Genomic DNA, 20,513 nt, shown 5'->3' on the forward strand with positions numbered 1-20,513 from the left:
TTTTGAGACATGCTGAACCCAAGTGAAATAAGCCAGTACGGCTGATACACTACTTCATATATATTATGTATACAGTAAAACCTCTTTACATCGTAATGGAGGGGGACCAAAATTTGGGCAATTTGATGCATGGAGGTTCACTATAGAGAGGTTTCAGTGATATGCACCATTTTTTCATATCCTTCGGAAATGAAGGCTCTACTGTCTTGTAAACCATTATATTTATGTGTTCAAACAAACATGCATGCATTAGTGAACATGTAATTATTATTTAAAGATAACAGAAAGCGAGCGATATCGCATGATTTTTACCATGATTCAAGAGAAAACGATGTGATCTCTCTAAATTCAACAAGCACTTTAAATTACTGGGATAGTTGGATACCTTTTTTCTTATTTACTGTTAGGTATGCTCTCATGTTGAACAAAACGGCCACAACTAATGATTATGAAACTAATGATGAAAATTACAGCATAATTAGGTATATAAGAAAAAAAGGTGAAACATTTATTGCTGAAAATGTCATTCCACGTAGGTAATCACAGTTGCATTAATGATCTAGTTGTCTCGGTGAATTTGCAGAGGTAGTTAGGCAGTCTTGGGGGTGTCTCCTTGGTATGATAAGTGGAGGTTTTACGAGATAATGTGGTTCACTACCAAGAGGTTTTCCTATAAATTTACATGTAAATCTGATGGGACTGTAGGGGTGGTATGAAGTATGTAGGTTTATGATGTAAATAGGTTCACTACATAGAGGTTTTACTGTATATATATATTTGTTTTCTGTGTATAAACCCCCGCCGAAATCATGGTACATAAATCTAATCGTCCTGGTAGCGCAACTGATAGAGCACCTGGCCAGCAACCAGGAGGTTCTGGGTTCGAGTCACAGTCAGGCCGCAATTTTACCCTCTGATTTCTGGCTTTTTTCCATCTACCACAGCACCGTTGTCCTCGTCCATTTTCTATTCCATGTTCCCATCACTTTCTTGTCTTACCTGTGAATTTATTTGCATGTTTGCACTTAAGGCGTCGTGTGTATGAAAGAAGTAGTGCATCGGCCATATTGGCTTATTTCACTTGGGCTCAGCGTGCCCCGAAACGCATGTTCCTGTCTCTTTCCTGCTATCGTGTGAGTGTGTACCTTTCCTTTCATCCTTGTGTCCTCGTCCATTCCTTCTGCTGGTGAGTGGTGAGCTGCCCCAGTGCCATCTATTGGTTACTCTTGTGGGCCATAAGCAAAGGGAGTTTACTGTGTATAAACCCCCGCCGAAATCATGGTACATAAATCTAATCGTCCTGGTAGTGCAACTGATAGAGCACCTGGCCGGCAACCAGGAGGTTCTGGGTTCGATGTCCCAGTCAGGCCACATTTTTTACCCACTGATTTCTGGCTTTTTCCATCTACCACTGCACCGTTGTCCTCGTTCTTTTTCTATTACATGTTCCCATCACTTTCTTTCCTTGCCTGTGAATTTATTTGTATATTTGTTAATGTGTGTGTTCTTGAAATGTTTCAGAGGAAGAAGGTGAGGGTGGATCTGAGCGGGCCAGAGAGCCAAGGAGCGGAGAGGGTGAGAGTGGTCGTTGCTGGCACCGTGAACTACATAGAGGTGCCCGTCACGAGGGACGTGATTGTCCTGGACAAAGGGGAGACATCGTCCGACCCACTGGCCACCATCAAGACGGAACCTGTGGAGGAGGAGGCCCAGCGTCCCTCGCCCAACATCCAACGGCAGCTGCACTCCAAGGGACCCATCTATGACTCGGTCTACTCCAACCTGGGTCCCGTCAAGTCGGAGATCGTGGACGAACCCAAGCCCTCTACGCCGACAGTCAGAGGTATGTTGCGGTGTACTTGCACCGTGTGATGCTTGAAAATATGACCGGAAGTTGTGATTCTAGTAAATATTTTCTGTGGCTGCGGTACAATTATTTCTTTTATGCGGTTTCCTATTATTTTTTTATTGTCTAAATCTGGGGTGCCCAAACTTTTTTAACCAAGGGCCACATTGTCAATAATGAAAGCTAAGTGGGCCAGTGGTGCACTACCGGGGGATTTGAGGGGGTATGGAATACCCCCCAAAGTAAAAGGTGGGTCTGGCCCCCCCAAGAATATTTAAGAATTTTTACCCTCTTAGAACACATGTTTATGCTTCCAAGTATTAGAATTTTTTATTTTAGTTTAAGGAAAAAAAACACCATTTTATTGTAGTTCATTCTGTTACTAGCCTCATTTTACCTTACAGGTTTACAATAAAACACACGGGACCTATATACAATTGCTTTAATTAACCACACAAGTATAGAAAAACAATAATAACAGCATAACAGGGTAAATATAAATATTAAATACAAAAGTACTCTGAACGCTTGTAAATTATTATTTATTATTTTTTTTTGCAACTCGGCAGGCTGTAGGTTGGGCAGCCCTGGTCTAAACTGAAAGATTATTACTTCTTGAGTACGCATTTCATGCTTTTAGATTTTCCAATGACGATATCTATATATATTTAGTTATAGAAATTAACATAAAAATGTCACTCAACTGCCAAGTACAATGATTTGAATTAATAAATAAATATACACTATACAAAGGATGGCGAAAGCCTTACTAATATCTCTCCATGCCTCACTTGTGTACGTATAAGTCCTCGCACCCACACACACAGCGAACTATAATTCCTCAGTGTCATCACAAATTCAACGACATCTACATCTGCATAATACCCCGCAAGCCGCCTAAAAGGCGTGTGGCAGGGGGTGTTAGGACACCAGCCGTTTACAGCTAAATAAAAAAGTGACGACGAGGTTGGTACTAGCGTTTATTAAAGTCCTTTATGGTTCGGGGGAAAGACGAATTCCCATATCTATCAGTTCGGCAAAACATCTCTCTTAATTTGTCGCTTCTATCGGACCTGGAAATATAGTGTGGCTCTAATATTATGTTCTCCGTGTCGCTCTTAAAGATATCCATTCTCCATTGTTCAAGCAATCTAAGCCTAGCGTGCAGCCTCCGAGTCTCCAATGGCTCCCAACCTAATTCGCTTAACATCTGGGTAACACTATCTGTACGCCCATAGCAGTTTTTGACGAAACGCGCAGCCTTCCTTTGTATTTTATTCAGTTTGCGGATGAAATTGTGGGATAGGAGCACCACAAATGAAATTCTTTCACCAGTGGCCACTTCACTGCACTGAGTATGAGATTATTGACTGTTGAAAAACACAAATTCGTAAGCAAAAGCAAGATCACCATGCAAGCATTAATGAGCTGAATGTAGGTGACTACTTGATTGTAGATGATCACTTTTTCGAAAATGTAACGTTGTCAACCACTCCACACACAACACGCAAGCTTAAAAACTTGATGTAGAGAGAAATAAACTAAAATAGAATGAACAACTACATACAAACAACGCCCAAAAACGTACATCCCGAGAGCACTACATCTTACCGATCCACAGTAGATGTTTTCATAACGATCAAAACTTTCGAAATGAGGAGACGAAATTTCATTGGCCGATTGCAAAAATCCATGATTGCTCAATGGGTGAGACAGAGGAAGCACACATATTTCATATTTCCCATTCATTATTAAAGATACCAACTGAGTGACATTATACAAGTTATCAAATAATTTTAACGCAATAACTTTTATTGATCAAAACTATCTTACCAAACCATAGTGTTAGTTCAGGCGCACACTTGCCAAGCACCTGTTGTTGCACGCTGTCAACAGTTTGCCTGCCTTGTGCCTCCATTGTGATCTGGATGTGTTTCTTTGGATGTTTCAGTTGCACATTGCCCCTTGCCGGTGGTGGCACCTGGTGGTGTAAGGGTGAAGCAGGAAGAGGTTGCAGCAAGCGACGAGATTGAAATGGACTTTGAAGAGCAGAAGTACTCGGAGACGCTGATGCTCATGGACCAAAACCCTCCCTCGGACAGGCGATCCAGTGCAGATCCAACGGTAATCAATGCCCCAACCCTTTGTGTCTTTTGAGGGAGATGACGTATTCAGTAAACTCTCGTTATTACGAAGTTCACGGGACTGAAAAACTGAAGGTGTGTAATAGAGAGGGATGACGTGTGCTGTAAACCTTCGTTATTACGAAGTTCATGGGACCGATGGTTCGTAATAGAGAAGGATGACGTATGGAGTAAATTCTCATTATTACGAAGTTCTCGGGACCGGGCATTTAGCATCAAATTGGTGCGAAGGCTTCCGCAGTGCGCTGGTACTGTAGGCTGCATTTTCCGGGTCTCACCGCGTCGTGGTTGCGTTGGTGACAACAGTTTCTCCTGCATTCCAGCAGGCGTCTTCAGGTCGAAGTGATTATGCCGTGTTTTGGCTGCCATTATATAGGCAGCCCAGTGGTGTAGGTTCGCCCTGATTGGTTGCCTTGCGGCCAATAGCATAGGGGTATGGGGCAAAGAGTCTCTTCCATGTGCTGTGGAGTGCGTAGCTATGCCACAATATCAACTCGGAAGAAACAAAAGTTATCGCCAGAGAATCCCGATATTTTCCGAGGATCATCCGAGAGGCCATGAAATTCTCAGTTTTTACTCACGGTTAATCTTTGCGTCTAATTAAAGCGTTAACCGTCGGACCCTTTTTTCACCATTAAAAATATATTTAATATGCTAATAACCATTTTCATTGGTGACATTATTGTTCTTGGGATAAAAAGAGTATTTGTGACGAGTGGATTTTATGACGAAACTGTTTTTTTTATGAAAAAATGCAATTTTATGGCAAAAAATCAAGCCAAAATCGATAGATATTTCTATGATAAAATTCTCAGTTTTTATTCATGCATAATCTTTGCTTCTAATTACAACGTGAGCCGATGGTCCATTTGATGTTGAAATACCTACAAAGCAAAGAGTGTTTATGGTATGTGCATCTAACATATGCCTAGCTTATTCCTTTAGCATTTGCTTTGACCCTAATTCATTTAGGTTTTTACCATTAAAAATATATTTAATGTGCTGATAATCATTTTCATTGGTGAAATTATAATTCTTTTGATAAAAATAATATTTATGACGAGTGATTTTTTATGACCAAACTGTATTTTGTATTACGATATTGCAATTTAATGATGAAATATCAAACCAAAATCGACAGATATTTTTAGGATGATATTCTCATCTCTTATTAACGGATAATATTTGCCTCTTATTATAGCGTTAGCCGTCGGACATTAAAAATATATTTAATATGCTAATAATCATTTTAATTGGTGAAATTATTATTCTTCTGATACATAGGGTATTTGTCACGAGTCGATTTTACGACGAAAGTGTATTATTTATGACAAAATTGCAATTTTACGACGAAAAATAAAACCGCTATTGACATATATTTTTAGGATGATATTCTCGGTTTTTTATTCACTGATAATCTTTGCCTCTAATTGTAGCCTGATCCGGTGGACCCTCTGAGAATGGACAGAGAGGTGAACTTCATTGCCGTCCCATCGCAGACTCCCGAGGAGGGAGAGCGGACGGTCGTGGATTTGGAAGAGGACCCGTTCGCCGATGCCGCAGACGAGGGCGTCGCGGTACGCGTAGCTTCGACTCTCGTGCCGCGTGCGGAAGCGCTCTTGAATGGGGGAGGGGCAGGTTCGCCCCCAACGGTGCCTGGAATCGGCAGCATTTTGGCTGTGCAGGATGCTCTGGAACCCTCTCCCGTTGACAGTGGCCACGATTATCGCTCATCGGTGCCTGGTGCTGAACTGCGTGAAGGAGGAACGGGTGGAGTTGTGTCGTTGGGTGCGAGGAGTGGAGTATCTGGCAATCGCAATGTACGGACCACGGGAGGCCCCGTAGGACTCGCGGCAAATGTTGTAGGCCTTGGTGAAAGCGTTCCCTGCGCAACAGTGGTGATGAACCCGGGCGTAGGAGGGGCAGAGTTGGGTGTAAAGTGCAAAGATGTTAGCTGCGCCGGGAGGACGACTGTTGACGTTGTCGGTGGCCAAGTTTCGATGGGCGTCGCTGGGAATTCATTGCCGGAAAACGTGCGATCGATCGAGTTGGAGTCATCCCAGGTAGCAGCGCCCTCGCAGATTGGATACTCGGCGTCCAGGGGGTCGGAGGACGACTCCAGCGTCGGAGAGGATGGCGATGAGGATGCGACCGAGACAGGTCAGTAACATTAATAATAATAATAATAATAATAATTTTATTGTCGTTAAGCCAGTTTAGGCAATAGACAACGTCAAACATATACATATACAAATATTAAATACAATTACCACATTGATGACATTAATACAGTATTCATTGTAACCTTATAAAATTTTAGACAATAATATCATACAAAATACAATTTCTTTTACAAATTGCATGCAATAACTATATTTTTGACTTAAAAAATTCCTGCAAGGAGTAAAACGGTCTCGCAACAAGCCATTCCACTAATTTATTTTTGAAATTAACAGCAGGTATATCTACCATACTACAAGGTAACTTATTGTATATTCTTATCCCTATGCTCTTGTAGTTGTTAAATGATGTGGATAACCTGTAGTATGGTAAATTTAATTTGTTTCTGTTCCTTGTGTTGTGACAGCGAATATATTGTCTCTGAAGTAGATGAGGTAAATTATTCTTTGTGTGTAATAAAATGGAGTAAATATATAAGTTAACAACTGTCAGTATTTTAAGTTTGATGAACAATGGCTTACAGTGAGCAAATTTATCAGCATTCATCATTATGCGAATTACTTTCTTCTGCAATAGTAGGATATCATTGATGCAACTACAGTTACCCCAGAGTGCAATTCCGTAGGTAATTATACTTTGAAAGAATGAAAAATAAGCAGTCCGAACATAATGATCTGAGACATGATTTTTTAACTGTTTAATTAAAAAAATAACTACAGGCATCCCCCGAGTTACGTATGCCTCGACTTACGTAAATCCGTACTTACGTAAGTGATAACCGTACTTCAAGTGATTACGTTAATTTTCGAATGCGAGCGCGTTGAAGTAGATATTCGCTCGTACACTCAATGGCAGAGAAAATTTCGAATAGTTATCGAGTTTTTTACGTGCTAACCAATACAAAGTAACCCATTTTTATCATTCCTCGAAGGAATTTTCATTAATTTCTGTAGAAAATCGCTTATAAACCCCAAGTCAATAAATAACATGAAAATTAGCAGTTCTAGTGATGGAAGTGGTTGCGCCCACTTCTGTACGATACAGCTTGTCACGCAGCGTACACACCCAAACTCCGACTTTCAAATATTTAAAAATTGTATACTTAAGCTTGGACATTTCCATCTGTGGAAATAAAAGAAAACAAAGTTCGAGCCGAAAGCTTTTTGCGGAAAGGAATTGGTTAGTACCCGCGTAAAGACATTGAAATTTTTAGCAAAGAACGCTACGAAAAAGTGAAGAAAAAGTTGACAGACGATATTAATTGTGTACTTGTTTACATATTTCTGGCGATTGGGTTGCCGTATTGTATTTTGCAAAGATTTTATTAAGCTGCATTTTCTCGTTCTCTCATATTGTGTGCCAATATAAATGAATACTGCATCATTGAAAGCAAGTTAGCTGAATAAAAGCTCACTTTTAATTAGCTTTATGCATTGGAAATACTCTTCTATGTTTCCAGCGAAGTAAATATTCAAATGATGATATTTTCACGTCATTTTATTGAGATGTGAGAATATGAAAGTATGCTTGCGTGCGTGAAAGATTACTGTGGCAATGAAACCGCCAGATTCATCAATCTACGTAATATATAAAAGGCAGAGGATATAATGATTATAAGTAAGTAGAGAATACAAAATATGGGCCCTTAGTTCGCAGTGTAACATAATGAATCAATTTAAGTATTCAGTTTAGTAATGTAGCATTGAGATACCGTACTTTCCCGAATCCACGCGATCGGTCAACTCGTGGAATAATATTACGCATTTTGATTGGTAATGCTCAAGAGGAACTCTCAGACTATATTAATGTTATTGATTTTTTATCTAATAACGTAAGAATACGCGGAAGAGTTAATGAATATCGCAGTGAATTGAATGAAACTCCACCAAGAATGTACCGCAAACTTCTCCGCTGAGAATTTCACCGCACCGATCGAAATCTCTGGAGCACTAAGGCAAATGTTCGACTTACGCAGAGTCTGCCGGAACGCATCCCTTATGTAACTCGGGGGATGCCTGTATAGAGAGTTTTCCAGTCAAGAAGTCAATGTGATACTCCCAGGATTAAATCATCCACCTGAGACAACAATAACAATAATGTATTAAACGGTGAAAAAAAAACTTTTTTTCTGTACAATTGGTATAGAAGATGGAGAAAAATTGAGTCATTATGCTAGTAATAACGAAAACTACTGATGATGTTAGGTCGGAAACGGGTCATTCCATTTCAAATCATCCAATATGAATAAAATTAGTTGCTCGACATTTATTATGGGATAGTTTCCTTCCTCAAAGAAAAATAAAGGCATTGATTGCGATTCGTTACCCACCATTAGTCCATTCATGATACATAAATTTTTTGGTTTTAGAAATTCTAGTTTAGACGAATGTTAATGGTCAATTTTTATCCTCATTTGAAAAAGGCCAGATTGGCGCCCATGCGATGCCACTTCACGTGACGTCACAGGGATCTAGTTGCTATAGGAGTAGATAGGAGTTTTACATCGTCTGAGATTACCAATGCATGCATGAGGCACAGAGCTCAGGGAAACATCTCTTAATAATCGCCTTTTAAAATTGCCTAAGGTCGGAAAGTTTCCTTCGTTTGATAGGGTATTGATAATCATTATAAAAGCCAAGCGCTACCTGGTAGCTGCCTGCATTCTAGCGGCGCTCAAAGCCTCGCACCAATGTGGCCTCACACGGCGGCAGTTGGAACCAGTATGATGTCACACGGGCTTTTCCAAGCATTCTAATGTAGCTATCGCGTTTTTGCACGCTTGATAATTTCCCCTTTTCATTTAATCGCAAAAAATACAGGGTTCCCACTCTGCCGTGAAAACCTTAAAACCGCGAAATAGCCGTGATTTTCGTCCATAACCTTAAAAATCTCCCAATCTTGATAGTAATTTTCAACTTCGTTCGTAGTGAGCGCACTTCTATTCATAGTGGCGAGCATCGTCGCATGGGTCAGAAAATGGTGAGAACGAATATTGCCTGAAGAAAAAAAAACATCTTTCCCCAGGGCAGGCCTTTTATCTCCCCCCCTCCTGAAATATGACACCACTTCTCATCAGCTTGTTTACTTTCCTCGAATGGCTTGGTTTCCCCTCCCTCGGTCACTGCTTAGTCCCCCTTCCATCCAATTAGGCTTTCCAGTGGCTGCAGCGACCACTTTCGAAACTAAATCTAGATGGCCTTTGTGTCGAAAAATTTGAACGTTTATTCAACACCCTCAATCCTGTGACTGGAAGACCGCTAGCCTTGTCAACCTGCCATGCGCTGTGGACACTATGCTTCCTGCATTTGAACCAGGTGACAGCGGCCTTTCGGCGCGACGCATAGATGTGACACACAATGTTAAAAAGTGTAGACAGCGTAGCGTAGCGGACGACGCGGCTGGGGCCACTGCAGCGCATTCTGCGGACGTTTTCCGTAAACTCACTCCCTCCCCTACCATACCCCCTCCCCTTACCCTCCCCTCCAGTCCCCACTCCACCTTTATTCTTGCTTTGCGTGTTGCATGCAGTAGGGATACTATGCAGGATATCATTTAAATAAAATCACAACATGTGCAAAGCCAATGCCCATTTATTTTATAAAATTTCACATAAAAAAGTCACTCACCTGCCAAGTACAATGATTTGAATTAGTAAATAAATAAACAATATACACAGGATGGCGAAATCCTGACAAGCATCTCTCCATACCTCACTTGTGTACGCATAAGTCCTCGTACCCACGCACACAGCGAACTACAATTCCTCAGTGTCATCACAAATTACAGGATAAGAACACCATAAAATACCATAAAATTCCTTTACCAGCGACCACTTCACTGCACTGAATATGAGACTGTTGAAAAACACAAATTCGTAAGCAAAATCAAGATCACCATACAAGCATTAATGGGCTGAATATACATGACTTTTTCGAAAATACAACGTTGTCAACCACGTTGTCAACACGCAGGCTTGAAAACTTAATGTAGAGAGAATTAAGTTAAAATAAAATGAACAATTATATACAAACAACGCCTTAAACCGTACATCGCGAGAACACAAGATCTAACCGGTCCACAGTAAGTAGATGTTTTCCTAACGGTCAAAACTTTCGAAATGAGGAGACGAAATTTCATCCATGATTGGTCAATGGGTGAGACAGAGTAAGCACACATATTTCATGTTTCCTTTTTATTATTAAAGATACCAAGTGAGTGACATTTTACAAGCGCCATGCGACGAGCGAGAATTAGTAACGTCGTGACGTTACAATTCTCGCGCGTTGTGGCCCTGAAAACGAGAGAAGATTTCCGCTTATGGCAACACAGCATTACACGATTTTCGCATGCGTCGACCTGGGACTTGCCAGTTTTACGTCGCAACCGGAAAGTTTGTGTGGAGTTATTTACTGTCGGTGGTGATCCAGTTCCTCCGCTTTGTGCTATCTAAGGTAATGCTGTTTGTTTGTGTCGTTAAAGCCTCAATGCCGTCGCGATATAAACTGCTACAAAGTCGTTCCATTTTTCCCAGAGCAACGGTAAGAAGGGAGCATATTTGCCTCTGATTAGATAGATCGATTCAGTTTTGGCTTCAGAGTATTATGATAGCAGAGAAAAGAAGTCATTACACTGCCGCTTTCGAAAGAAAGTTATACGGTGGAACCTCTATCTATCGTTCCCGCATTCGCCGTTTCTGGTCCCAAATCAAGTTCCTTATAGACAATGTAATTTTTTCCCGCATCTATGGTTCCCCGAAGTATCGTTTCTCGCATTGATCGTTTGAAGATCTCGGTTCCGACGCAGAATTTTCCCGCATCCATCGTTTGACGAAAATGAGACGAAATAAATACAATGTGTCATTTATGGCTGATAACGACAAGCACATAGTTGGAATCTTCCCCAAGAGATGGAACTACCATTGGGAGAAGCTCAGTGCTGTGGGAAAGTAACATTAGCGCATTTCCCAAGAACCTTTATCCCCTCCATTCAGCATTCACCTCCCCCCTTCTGACGCTTTCCTCTTCTTCAAAATAAAAAAAAAGTCCCAGCTCACTCAGGGATTGTATTACGAAGACCTTAGCTTCGAAAAAAATATCGAGTTACACGAGAACAACAGAAACGTGTTTCGCGCTCCCCCCTCTTCTCACCCACTGACCTTTTTCAGCCTAACTCCTTCAAAGTTCCCAGTTCCTGGAGGTCAACTGCTGCATGAGTCACCTATTAGCCCAAATGGTATCTAACAATGATATTCAGCAATTGCTATTATGCTTTTATTAGATTGAAATGTTAGTAATTTGCACGTAAAAAACTAGGCCAAACACGACGTATTTCAAGCAAGGAAATAGATGGAAAAATACGATGGTGATTTTTGGCGAAACGCGATATCCTCGTACCTGAGCTTCTCGGAAGTTAATTCTGCATTTTGTTCCAAAAACATGATATCAGGTTGTTATCAGTTATCAATTTACGAGCTATACTATAAGTCTCACTTGTCAGAGTTACTGACGAAGGGATATCTTCTCACGATTTTTGTTTCTCCCTACTAACAATCTGAATTCATCTGCTCATCTGATGCTACGCTAATTAGAAAAGGATGGGTATCTTTAGGGTAAAACATTTCAAGGCGCAGTCATATGGTCACGCTTCGCCCTCTGCAGTATGCTCTGCGTACCCCCGTACGCGATAGCATCAGTTCCGAACTTCACCTCGTACAAGTGGTTCCCTACTTTCCAGGGTGGCTGGACTTCGAACCACTGAGTGTTTTCCATGTGGGTTTAATAAAGTCAGGTTTCATTTTCACTAGTTTAATTTTATTCGCCTTTGGACCATGGCCCCTCCTAAGAAACTATTGAGAACTTTAAGAGATGGACTGAAAATAATTGAACATGAAGAAAAGAATCAGGCTAGATGCGGGTGAATATTGCAGAGCACCTTGGGTTGTCCCCTAGTGGAGTTCCAAAAAAGGAGAGTAGTCTTAGAATCGTGTACGTCTTAGATTCGTGCTAATACGGTGTATGCAATTGTTTTTCGATTTATTATGTTCTATAAACAATTTTCATTAAATATTTTCCGTTAAATAAGAAAGAATTTATTTATTATATTCTACAAACAATTTAAATAAAATATTTTAAATAAGAAATATTGGGGTGATGGAAATTCGGTTACTGTGCAGTAATAACAACGTGTGCAAAAAACAATCTCTCGGCGAGGAATTAAGAAAGGACCTCGAGTGTCCGGACGGAAGAAGGTCCGGAAGGAAGAAATGGAGGGTATTTGGCGTCCAGGCAAGAGCGCGGTTGGGCTGGTCCTTTTGTCGGCCCTGAATTTGCCAAACGAAGGATCACGTCATAACAGATATCACTTTTCATTGCGGCATTAACATTCACAGCCATTTGTCGCGTACGTTAATTTTCAGTTGATATACGGCTAGTGATTTTCTTATTGTTGGCTTATTAACGGACCGTGAATTTAGCGAAATTGAGATCGTGAAAACCTGAAAAAAACCGTGAAAACCTGAAAAATAACCGTGAAAACCTGGGAAAAGCCGTGAATTTCATTATTAGGTAGAGTGGGAACCCTGAAATAGATATCCTCATTAAAAAATCTAAAAGTGTGAAATACTCCAGGAGTAATAATCTTTCGATTTAGGCAAAGTAAAGAGAGGAAACCACCTTATTTAGAGATTTTGTGAGAAAACACAGCAGGGAACATTGGGACATAGTGCAGGAGTCAGTGGCGGATACATAGCGGGGTTGGATGGTTATTCATTATGAATAACAAACAACAACTGAAAACGTACTCACGAATACGTGTTGTACGCTTTCAAATTGTTTAGGCTGACGTGCCTAAATGACGAGAATCTTCGTCATCGGTTCGGAACGTTCGGGGGAAAAAAATGACAAGAATTCTTGCCAGGCGTACGCAATGTTTTAAATAAGGATTATTACTACACTATCAAACAAAGGGGACTCTCCGACCATCAGCAGTTTTAATAGGTGATTATTAAGAGATGTTTCCCTGAGCTCTGTGCCTCATGCATGCATTGGTAACCTCAGACGATGTATAACTCCTACCTACTCGTATAGAAACTAGGTCCTCGTGACGTCACCTGGAGTGGCATCGCATGGGCGACAATCTGGCCAATTTCAAATGAGGATAAAATTGACCAATGCCATTCGTCTAAACCGGTATTACTAAAATCAAATAATTTGCATATTATGTGCATCTGTATATCAATGCCTTTCGTTTTCTTTGAGGAAGAAAACTAACCTATTCTTAAAGCATTTGGTAAATAAGAATGTACACATCAGACAGAAATCCATTGTAGCAGTGTAATTGCCGAGATGGCATGCAATCATTTTTTTGCGAGTTGTTGTGTCCCCTTAGGATGTTTGAGAGAGATGTTAGTTGAATCAACTATATGCCCAAATTGTTTCCATGAAATTAAAATATTCCAATAATCAGCTAAATTCCTGTTCGAATCCTTAAAAGGAAATCACAATTTCTCGCCAAAATCTTGGGATTCCTGCTGCATAGGCAACCTAGTCGAACATTTCCGCATTCATAGTTTTTTTCGTCCATCCCCTTCAAAAAGGTTCCACTCTGCACCTTTTTATTTATACATTCATCAAGTGAAATAGAAGAGGAAACGTACGTTTAATAGTCTTTGCGCAATTCTAGTAATCGAGGTATTCGAATTTTCGAGCAATGATTTAATATTTGAATTCGATGTTCGAGTTTGAGAAATCTGCTATTCGACCCATCTCTAGTTTGTTTTATAGTTTATATCCGTAAAGCTGCAGATTTTGTTTTGTATTCAATATAAAGGCAATTTTGGCTGTGTTTGAATAATTTAATAAATAAATAAATATTCTCGGCATAGAATCGAAGAATGAAATGGACCAAACACTATTCCAAATCCAGCCAGTTAAATCTCATACAACACACATGTAAATCTTATTATATCATATTTAGAGATGCGTGGAAATCGCAAATGCGTTATAGATGCAATGTGCGCAAATAAATGTGACATAGATGTGATGACTGGACTTTTATGATATTTTTACGCAGATTTGCCTTTTCGACGGCAAAATTTGTACATTTTGTGCCGAGCGAAGTTTAAATGCTCCGCCAACACTCACTGCTTAAAGCATGTGAGCGACTGGCCAGCTGCTTATAGTTGGCTGGGACTCTAATGTGGCCACGAACTACAAGTGGATGCGGACAAGCTACACCTCCTATGTCTATATCCTTGTCTATGTCTTATATTCCTTAATTTGTAATTGTTCTACAACATAATTATTTAAAAATTTCAGTATATTTTGTCATATAACTGTGTTTCACCACATTTCATCGTCATCTACCTCATTATGAAAATAAAAAAATAGACGCTACAAAATGCGATAAACTGTTATTGAAAGTGCGATAAGATAAAAATGAAAGTGCAATTTTCACGTATCTGTAGGTATTGGTATCGGAATATAAAAAAAGTGGAATCGACTCATCCCTAATTCGAGGTATTCAAAATACGATGTATTCGAATATTCGAGCAATGATTTGATATTGAATTCGATGTTTGAGTTTGAGAAATGTGCTATTCGACCCGTCCCTATTATTAATTAATCTATCATATTACATATTATTATTAATGTTCCAGGGTGGCAGAGTGATAGTGAAGGTGTGTCTGTTGGGTCGAGAAGAGTGTCGGTGGTGGATCTGGGGAGGAAGGGGCCGTGGGTGGTTCTGCAGCGCCTGGACGAAGCCGTTGTGGAGTTCTGGAAGGGCAACGGCAGCAGGGAACGGGATCTTTCCGTCTCGAGCTCAGACAATGAACAACAGGTGAGCTAGGGAATTTTAAATGCCCTAAACGGTGAGTGTTGTGTTTGCTGCATTATTTTCCCAAGGATGAAATTCGCGCTGAAAACAATCATTTTTTCATCGGAAACAAAGGAATAAAATTTTCTGTGTCAACAATGAACAACAGGTGAGCGTGAGGATTTTATAACAGTGAGTGTATTTTTTTTGCTGCATCATTTCCCCGAGGATGAAAGTCACGCTGAAAAAAAAATCATTTTTTCCTCGGCCATAAAATGGAAATTTTCAAGTGCGCGAAAATGCGACGGCTAAGTAGGAATGCTGGGAAAAGTCTGTGTGATGTATTTCTGGTTCCAACTGTCAGCGTGTGAGGTGACCTTGGGGCGAGGCTTGAGTGCTGATACGACCCAGGCTGCTAGCAGGTAGGGCATGGCTTTAATAAGGATTATTAATCCCCTATCAAACAAAGAAAATATCGGACCTTGGGCAATTTTATTATTTGATTACTGAGACATGTTTCCCTGAGCTCTGTGCCTCATGCATGCATTGGTAATCTCAGATGATGTATAACTCCTATATACTTGCAATCAATGCATTTCATTTTCTTTGATGAAGGAAACTTGCGATTCGTTACTCACCATTAGTGTATTCATAATATACAAATTATTTTGTTTTAGAAATCCCAGTTTAGACGAATGGCAATGGTCAATTTTAACCTCATTTGAAAAAGGCCATATTGGTGCCCATGCGATTCCACTCCACGTGACCTCACAGGGACCTAGTTTCTATACGAGTAGATAGGAGTTATACATCGTCTGAGATTACCAATGAATGCTCGTCTGAAGACTTTCACAGCTTCTTTTATCTATGTTGTTGGTGGTTTTCGGGTATTGCTGTGTACAAAACATTTTAAACTCAACGTTTCACTCCTCCTACTGGGAGCGTTATCAAGAGAATGGAAGGAATTTATTCTCGTCCCGAGATTATTTATGTTTATGTTTTTTCACTACCTATTGTTGTGCCGGATTTGAATTTTAGCCGCTAGCCGTTGGTCATTATGTTGTGCTAGGAACCCTCTCCATATACGGCTGAGGTTATACCCATCCTCCCTATTAAAGTTATTAGGTCTTTTCGCAATCTCGATGGACTCACGTATAAGACGCGGATGGTATTCTTCCGTCTTCGCTAATACCCGTGTAGCGTCAAACATTATTCTATGCCCAGGGCTGGAGGCAAAATGTTCAGCAACAGCTGATGCGTCCCACTGATGTAATTTTAACGCCCTTTCGTGCTCCTTAAGCCTTTGGGAGATTGAACGCTTACTCTGTCCCACGTAGCTTCTGCCGCAGCAGCAGGGAACCTCATACACTCCCATAGATTGAAGGGGAGGATGGCTATCCTTCGGTGAAGGTAGGATATTCTGAATCTTCTTCACGGTGCAGAAGCGAGTTTTAATGTTGCCTTTATGGAGGATTCTGGCGATTCTATCGGTGACCCCGGAGATGTATGGAATTTTAGCGTATGTAAGTGGCTTCTTCCCCTTGTGGCTGTCATCTTGAGGAGGGTGTTTTTCTTTCATTGCTCTTTTAATGAAAGAGACACTATAACCATTGCCTTTCAGTGCCCACATAAGGTGTTGCATTTCATCACTGATATGCTCAGCATCACACACGATTTTGGCTCGGTGGGTTAGCGTTTTAATGACGCAGGCCTTTTGTTGTGGGTGGTGATGCGATGTTGAATTCAGATACCTGTCTGTGTGGGTCTTCTTTCTGTACACTGAATGGCCTAGGCTTCCATCTATTTTTCTTTTAACCAGTACATCTAAGAAGGGGAGACAACCTCCTTCTTCGAGTTCTTTTGTGAATTTTATGTCTGGATGTACTGTATTTAGATGTACGTGGAATTCCTCAAGTTTTTCTTTTCCATGTGGCCAGATCACAAAGGTATCATCCACATATCTCAACCAGCATGATGGTTTCTTCTCGCTCGTCTCAAGTGCCTTCTTCTCGAAAAACTCCATATATAAATTGGCAATCACAGGTGAAAGTGGGGAACCCATTGCCGCACCACTTTTTTGTTCATATATTTGCCCGTTGTAAAGGAAGTAATTGTTTCTAAGGCAGAAATCTACCAAGTTTGGGTAGACTACCCAAACTTGGTAGATTTCTGCCTTAGAAACAATTACTTCCTTTACAACGGGCAAATATATGAACAAAAAAGTGGTGCGGCAATGGGTTCCCCACTTTCACCTGTGATTGCCAATTTATATATGGAGTTTTTCGAGAAGAAGGCACTTGAGACGAGCGAGAAGAAACCATCATGCTGGTTGAGATATGTGGATGATACCTTTGTGATCTGGCCACATGGAAAAGAAAAACTTGAGGAATTCCACGTACATCTAAATACAGTACATCCAGACATAAAATTCACAAAAGAACTCGAAGAAGGAGGTTGTCTCCCCTTCTTAGATGTACTGGTTAAAAGAAAAATAGATGGAAGCCTAGGCCATTCAGTGTACAGAAAGAAGACCCACACAGACAGGTATCTGAATTCAACATCGCATCACCACCCACAACAAAAGGCCTGCGTCATTAAAACGCTAACCCACCGAGCCAAAATCGTGTGTGATGCTGAGCATATCAGTGATGAAATGCAACACCTTATGTGGGCACTGAAAGGCAATGGTTATAGTGTCTCTTTCATTAAAAGAGCAATGAAAGAAAAACACCCTCCTCAAGATGACAGCCACAAGGGGAAGAAGCCACTTACATACGCTAAAATTCCATACATCTCCGGGGTCACCGATAGAATCGCCAGAATCCTCCATAAAGGCAACATTAAAACTCGCTTCTGCACCGTGAAGAAGATTCAGAATATCCTACCTTCACCGAAGGATAGCCATCCTCCCCTTCAATCTATGGGAGTGTATGAGGTTCCCTGCTGCTGCGGCAGAAGCTACGTGGGACAGAGTAAGCGTTCAATCTCCCAAAGGCTTAAGGAGCACGAAAGGGCGTTAAAATTACATCAGTGGGACGCATCAGCTGTTGCTGAACATTTTGCCTCCAGCCCTGGGCATAGAATAATGTTTGACGCTACACGGGTATTAGCGAAGACGGAAGAATACCATCCGCGTCTTATACGTGAGTCCATCGAGATTGCGAAAAGACCTAATAACTTTAATAGGGAGGATGGGTATAACCTCAGCCGTATATGGAGAGGGTTCCTAGCACAACATAATGACCAACGGCTAGCGGCTAAAATTCAAATCCGGCACAACAATAGGTAGTGAAAAAAACATAAACATAAATAATCTCGGGACGAGAATAAATTCCTTCCATTCTCTTGATAACGCTCCCAGTAGGAGGAGTGAAACGTTGAGTTTAAAATGTTTTGTACACAGCAATACCCGAAAACCACCAACAACATACCAATGAATGCATGAGGCACAGAGCTCAGGGAAACATGTCTTAATAATCACCTATTAAAACTGGCTAATGTCAGAAAGTTTTCCTTGTTTGATAAGGTAAAAATAATCCTTATTTAAGCCAAGCGCTACCTACTAGCATCCTGCATCATATCAGCGCTAAAAGCCCCACCCCAAGATCACCTCACTGGCGGCAGCGGGAACCAGAACGACGTCACAAGGAGTTCGAAAGCATTCATACTTAGCCGTAACGTTTTCGCGCGCTTGAAAATTTTCACTTTTTATTTCATCGCAAAAAATAGATATCGTCATTTAAAAATCTAAATGCATGAAATACGTACTCCAGGAGTAATAATCTTTCGATTGAGGCAGTAAAAAAATAATAGGAAACCACACTATAGTCTATGGTAGTTCACGAGTCCGGCTGTGGATGGTGCAGGCATGGCTTAATGATTTCTCCGAAGGACGTGGGTCAGTGGGGGAATTTCAGTGGAAGCACTGCGTGGTATTCAATCTTGGAAATTTTAATGATTAAATAATTCCTGGAGTATTGGTCATGTACAGTAAAACGTCTTAACATCGTAATGGAGGGAATTAACCAAATTAACCAAAATTTGGGAAATTTGATGCATGGAGGTTCACTACAGAGAGGCTTCCGTGATAGGCACGATTTTTTCATATCCTTCGGAAATGAAAGCCACTACTACTGTCTTTTAAAGCATTGTATCCTTGCGTTTAAACAAACATGCATGCATTAGTGAACATGTATTAATTATTTAAAATTGCAGGAAGTGAGTCTTATTGCATGTTTTTTACCATGATTGAAGAGAAAACGATGCGGTCTCTCTTAATTCAACTGTCACTTAAAATGAACAAGATAGTTTGTAAAATAGCCAATGAAAACGTTAAACAAAGCCAAAATGTAAGAATATGATGTAGAGAGGTTTTACTGTAGTCCTTTCTTTGTGTAAGCATGCGGTTTTTGTTGGGTTGGCACTCCAGAGGAATTATTGGAATCAAGTCATTCAGTGAAGGTATTTATTAGCAATAACATACACCTTGTGTCGCACGCATTGCCTGCGACCTTGTACACATCAACACCTTTCGCCGACCCCCCGCTGCCTACCGCGTCATCTGCCGTCCTCCTCCCCACGTGGCCACCCGCTTCCTCGAAGGTGCTGACGGCAGCATCGCTTCCCACGCAGGCACATCTCATGAGTGCCTATGCATGGGATCAGAATACCATTACCATCCGGTCTCACGTCTCCGCGAACATAAGTCACTCCGCTTACATTTGCATTTTTTTATTGTTTTCAGGAATTGACTGAGTGTGAGTCGGTGGCTGATGACGTGGTTTCCCCAGCTGTTGGCAAGGACGACGAAGCCCCAGGAGTGGTGTCGACAGTGGAGGAGAGGCCAGTGATGGGAGGGTGTGGAGAGGATAGAGTGGAAGTCGTGGCGAGGGAGCCAGTTGCTGGCGCACTGACGGGAGAGGCCGATGGCGGCAGAGGGAATGGAGCGCACAAAAGGGTGAGGATACATTCACGAAACTTAAGATCCCTTAATATTATTGATCAGATTTTGGCCGTTAGACTAGGGCTGGTATGTACAGTAAACTCTCCATCATACAAAGTCAGCGGGACCGGAAAATAGGCACTTTGTACAGTAGAAACTCACTTATGAAACTTTCAGCGGAAAACTAAAAAAAGTTTCATAAGTGAGGAAGTTTCATATGTGAGGTTTTCGGTATTTAGAATGACATTCTTTCCTATAGGGACCAGTTTGTTTCTAGGATGCAATTACTCATTTGGAGGCAAGAAATTGAAGCCTAATATGTAATCTTATTTACTCACAAGCAAGGGTGAGGATGTATTCTGGAAACTTACAAGATCACTATACCCTCTTGGTGCTATCAAAACTAAAAATTACCTTTTGAATGGAGAAACATCTCGTTGATTCATTCAAAACTATCACAATTTGTGTCATGATTCACAAAGGTTAAGAAAAGACTTCGCTGTTTCACAAAATAAAATATATTTCTATAGAAAAGACTTAAGAAAAGACTTTATATTATATAAAATATATAATATAAAGTCTTTTC

At 40.8% G+C, this 20,513-nt stretch overlaps 1 protein-coding gene across 2 annotated transcripts in view; it reads left to right on the forward strand.

The window, feature by feature from the left end:
• LOC124170124 overlaps nucleotides 1-20,513 on the forward strand; it is a 41,171-nt gene that overhangs the window by 11,535 nt on the left and 9,123 nt on the right. Inside the window, exons 4-8 of one of the 2 annotated variants that reach the window (XM_046548812.1) lie at nucleotides 1,522-1,843; nucleotides 3,798-3,970; nucleotides 5,427-6,150; nucleotides 14,828-15,009; nucleotides 19,730-19,942. In XM_046548812.1, coding sequence (XP_046404768.1) covers nucleotides 1,522-1,843; nucleotides 3,798-3,970; nucleotides 5,427-6,150; nucleotides 14,828-15,009; nucleotides 19,730-19,942 — 1,614 coding nt within the window. The remainder of the gene's footprint in view (nucleotides 1-1,521; nucleotides 1,844-3,797; nucleotides 3,971-5,426; nucleotides 6,151-14,827; nucleotides 15,010-19,729; nucleotides 19,943-20,513) is intronic. The other variant, XM_046548813.1, reaches the window with a different exon arrangement.

This window comes from Ischnura elegans, chromosome 13, assembly GCF_921293095.1.
Source record: "Ischnura elegans chromosome 13, ioIscEleg1.1, whole genome shotgun sequence".
Lineage (NCBI taxonomy): Eukaryota > Metazoa > Arthropoda > Insecta > Odonata > Coenagrionidae > Ischnura > Ischnura elegans.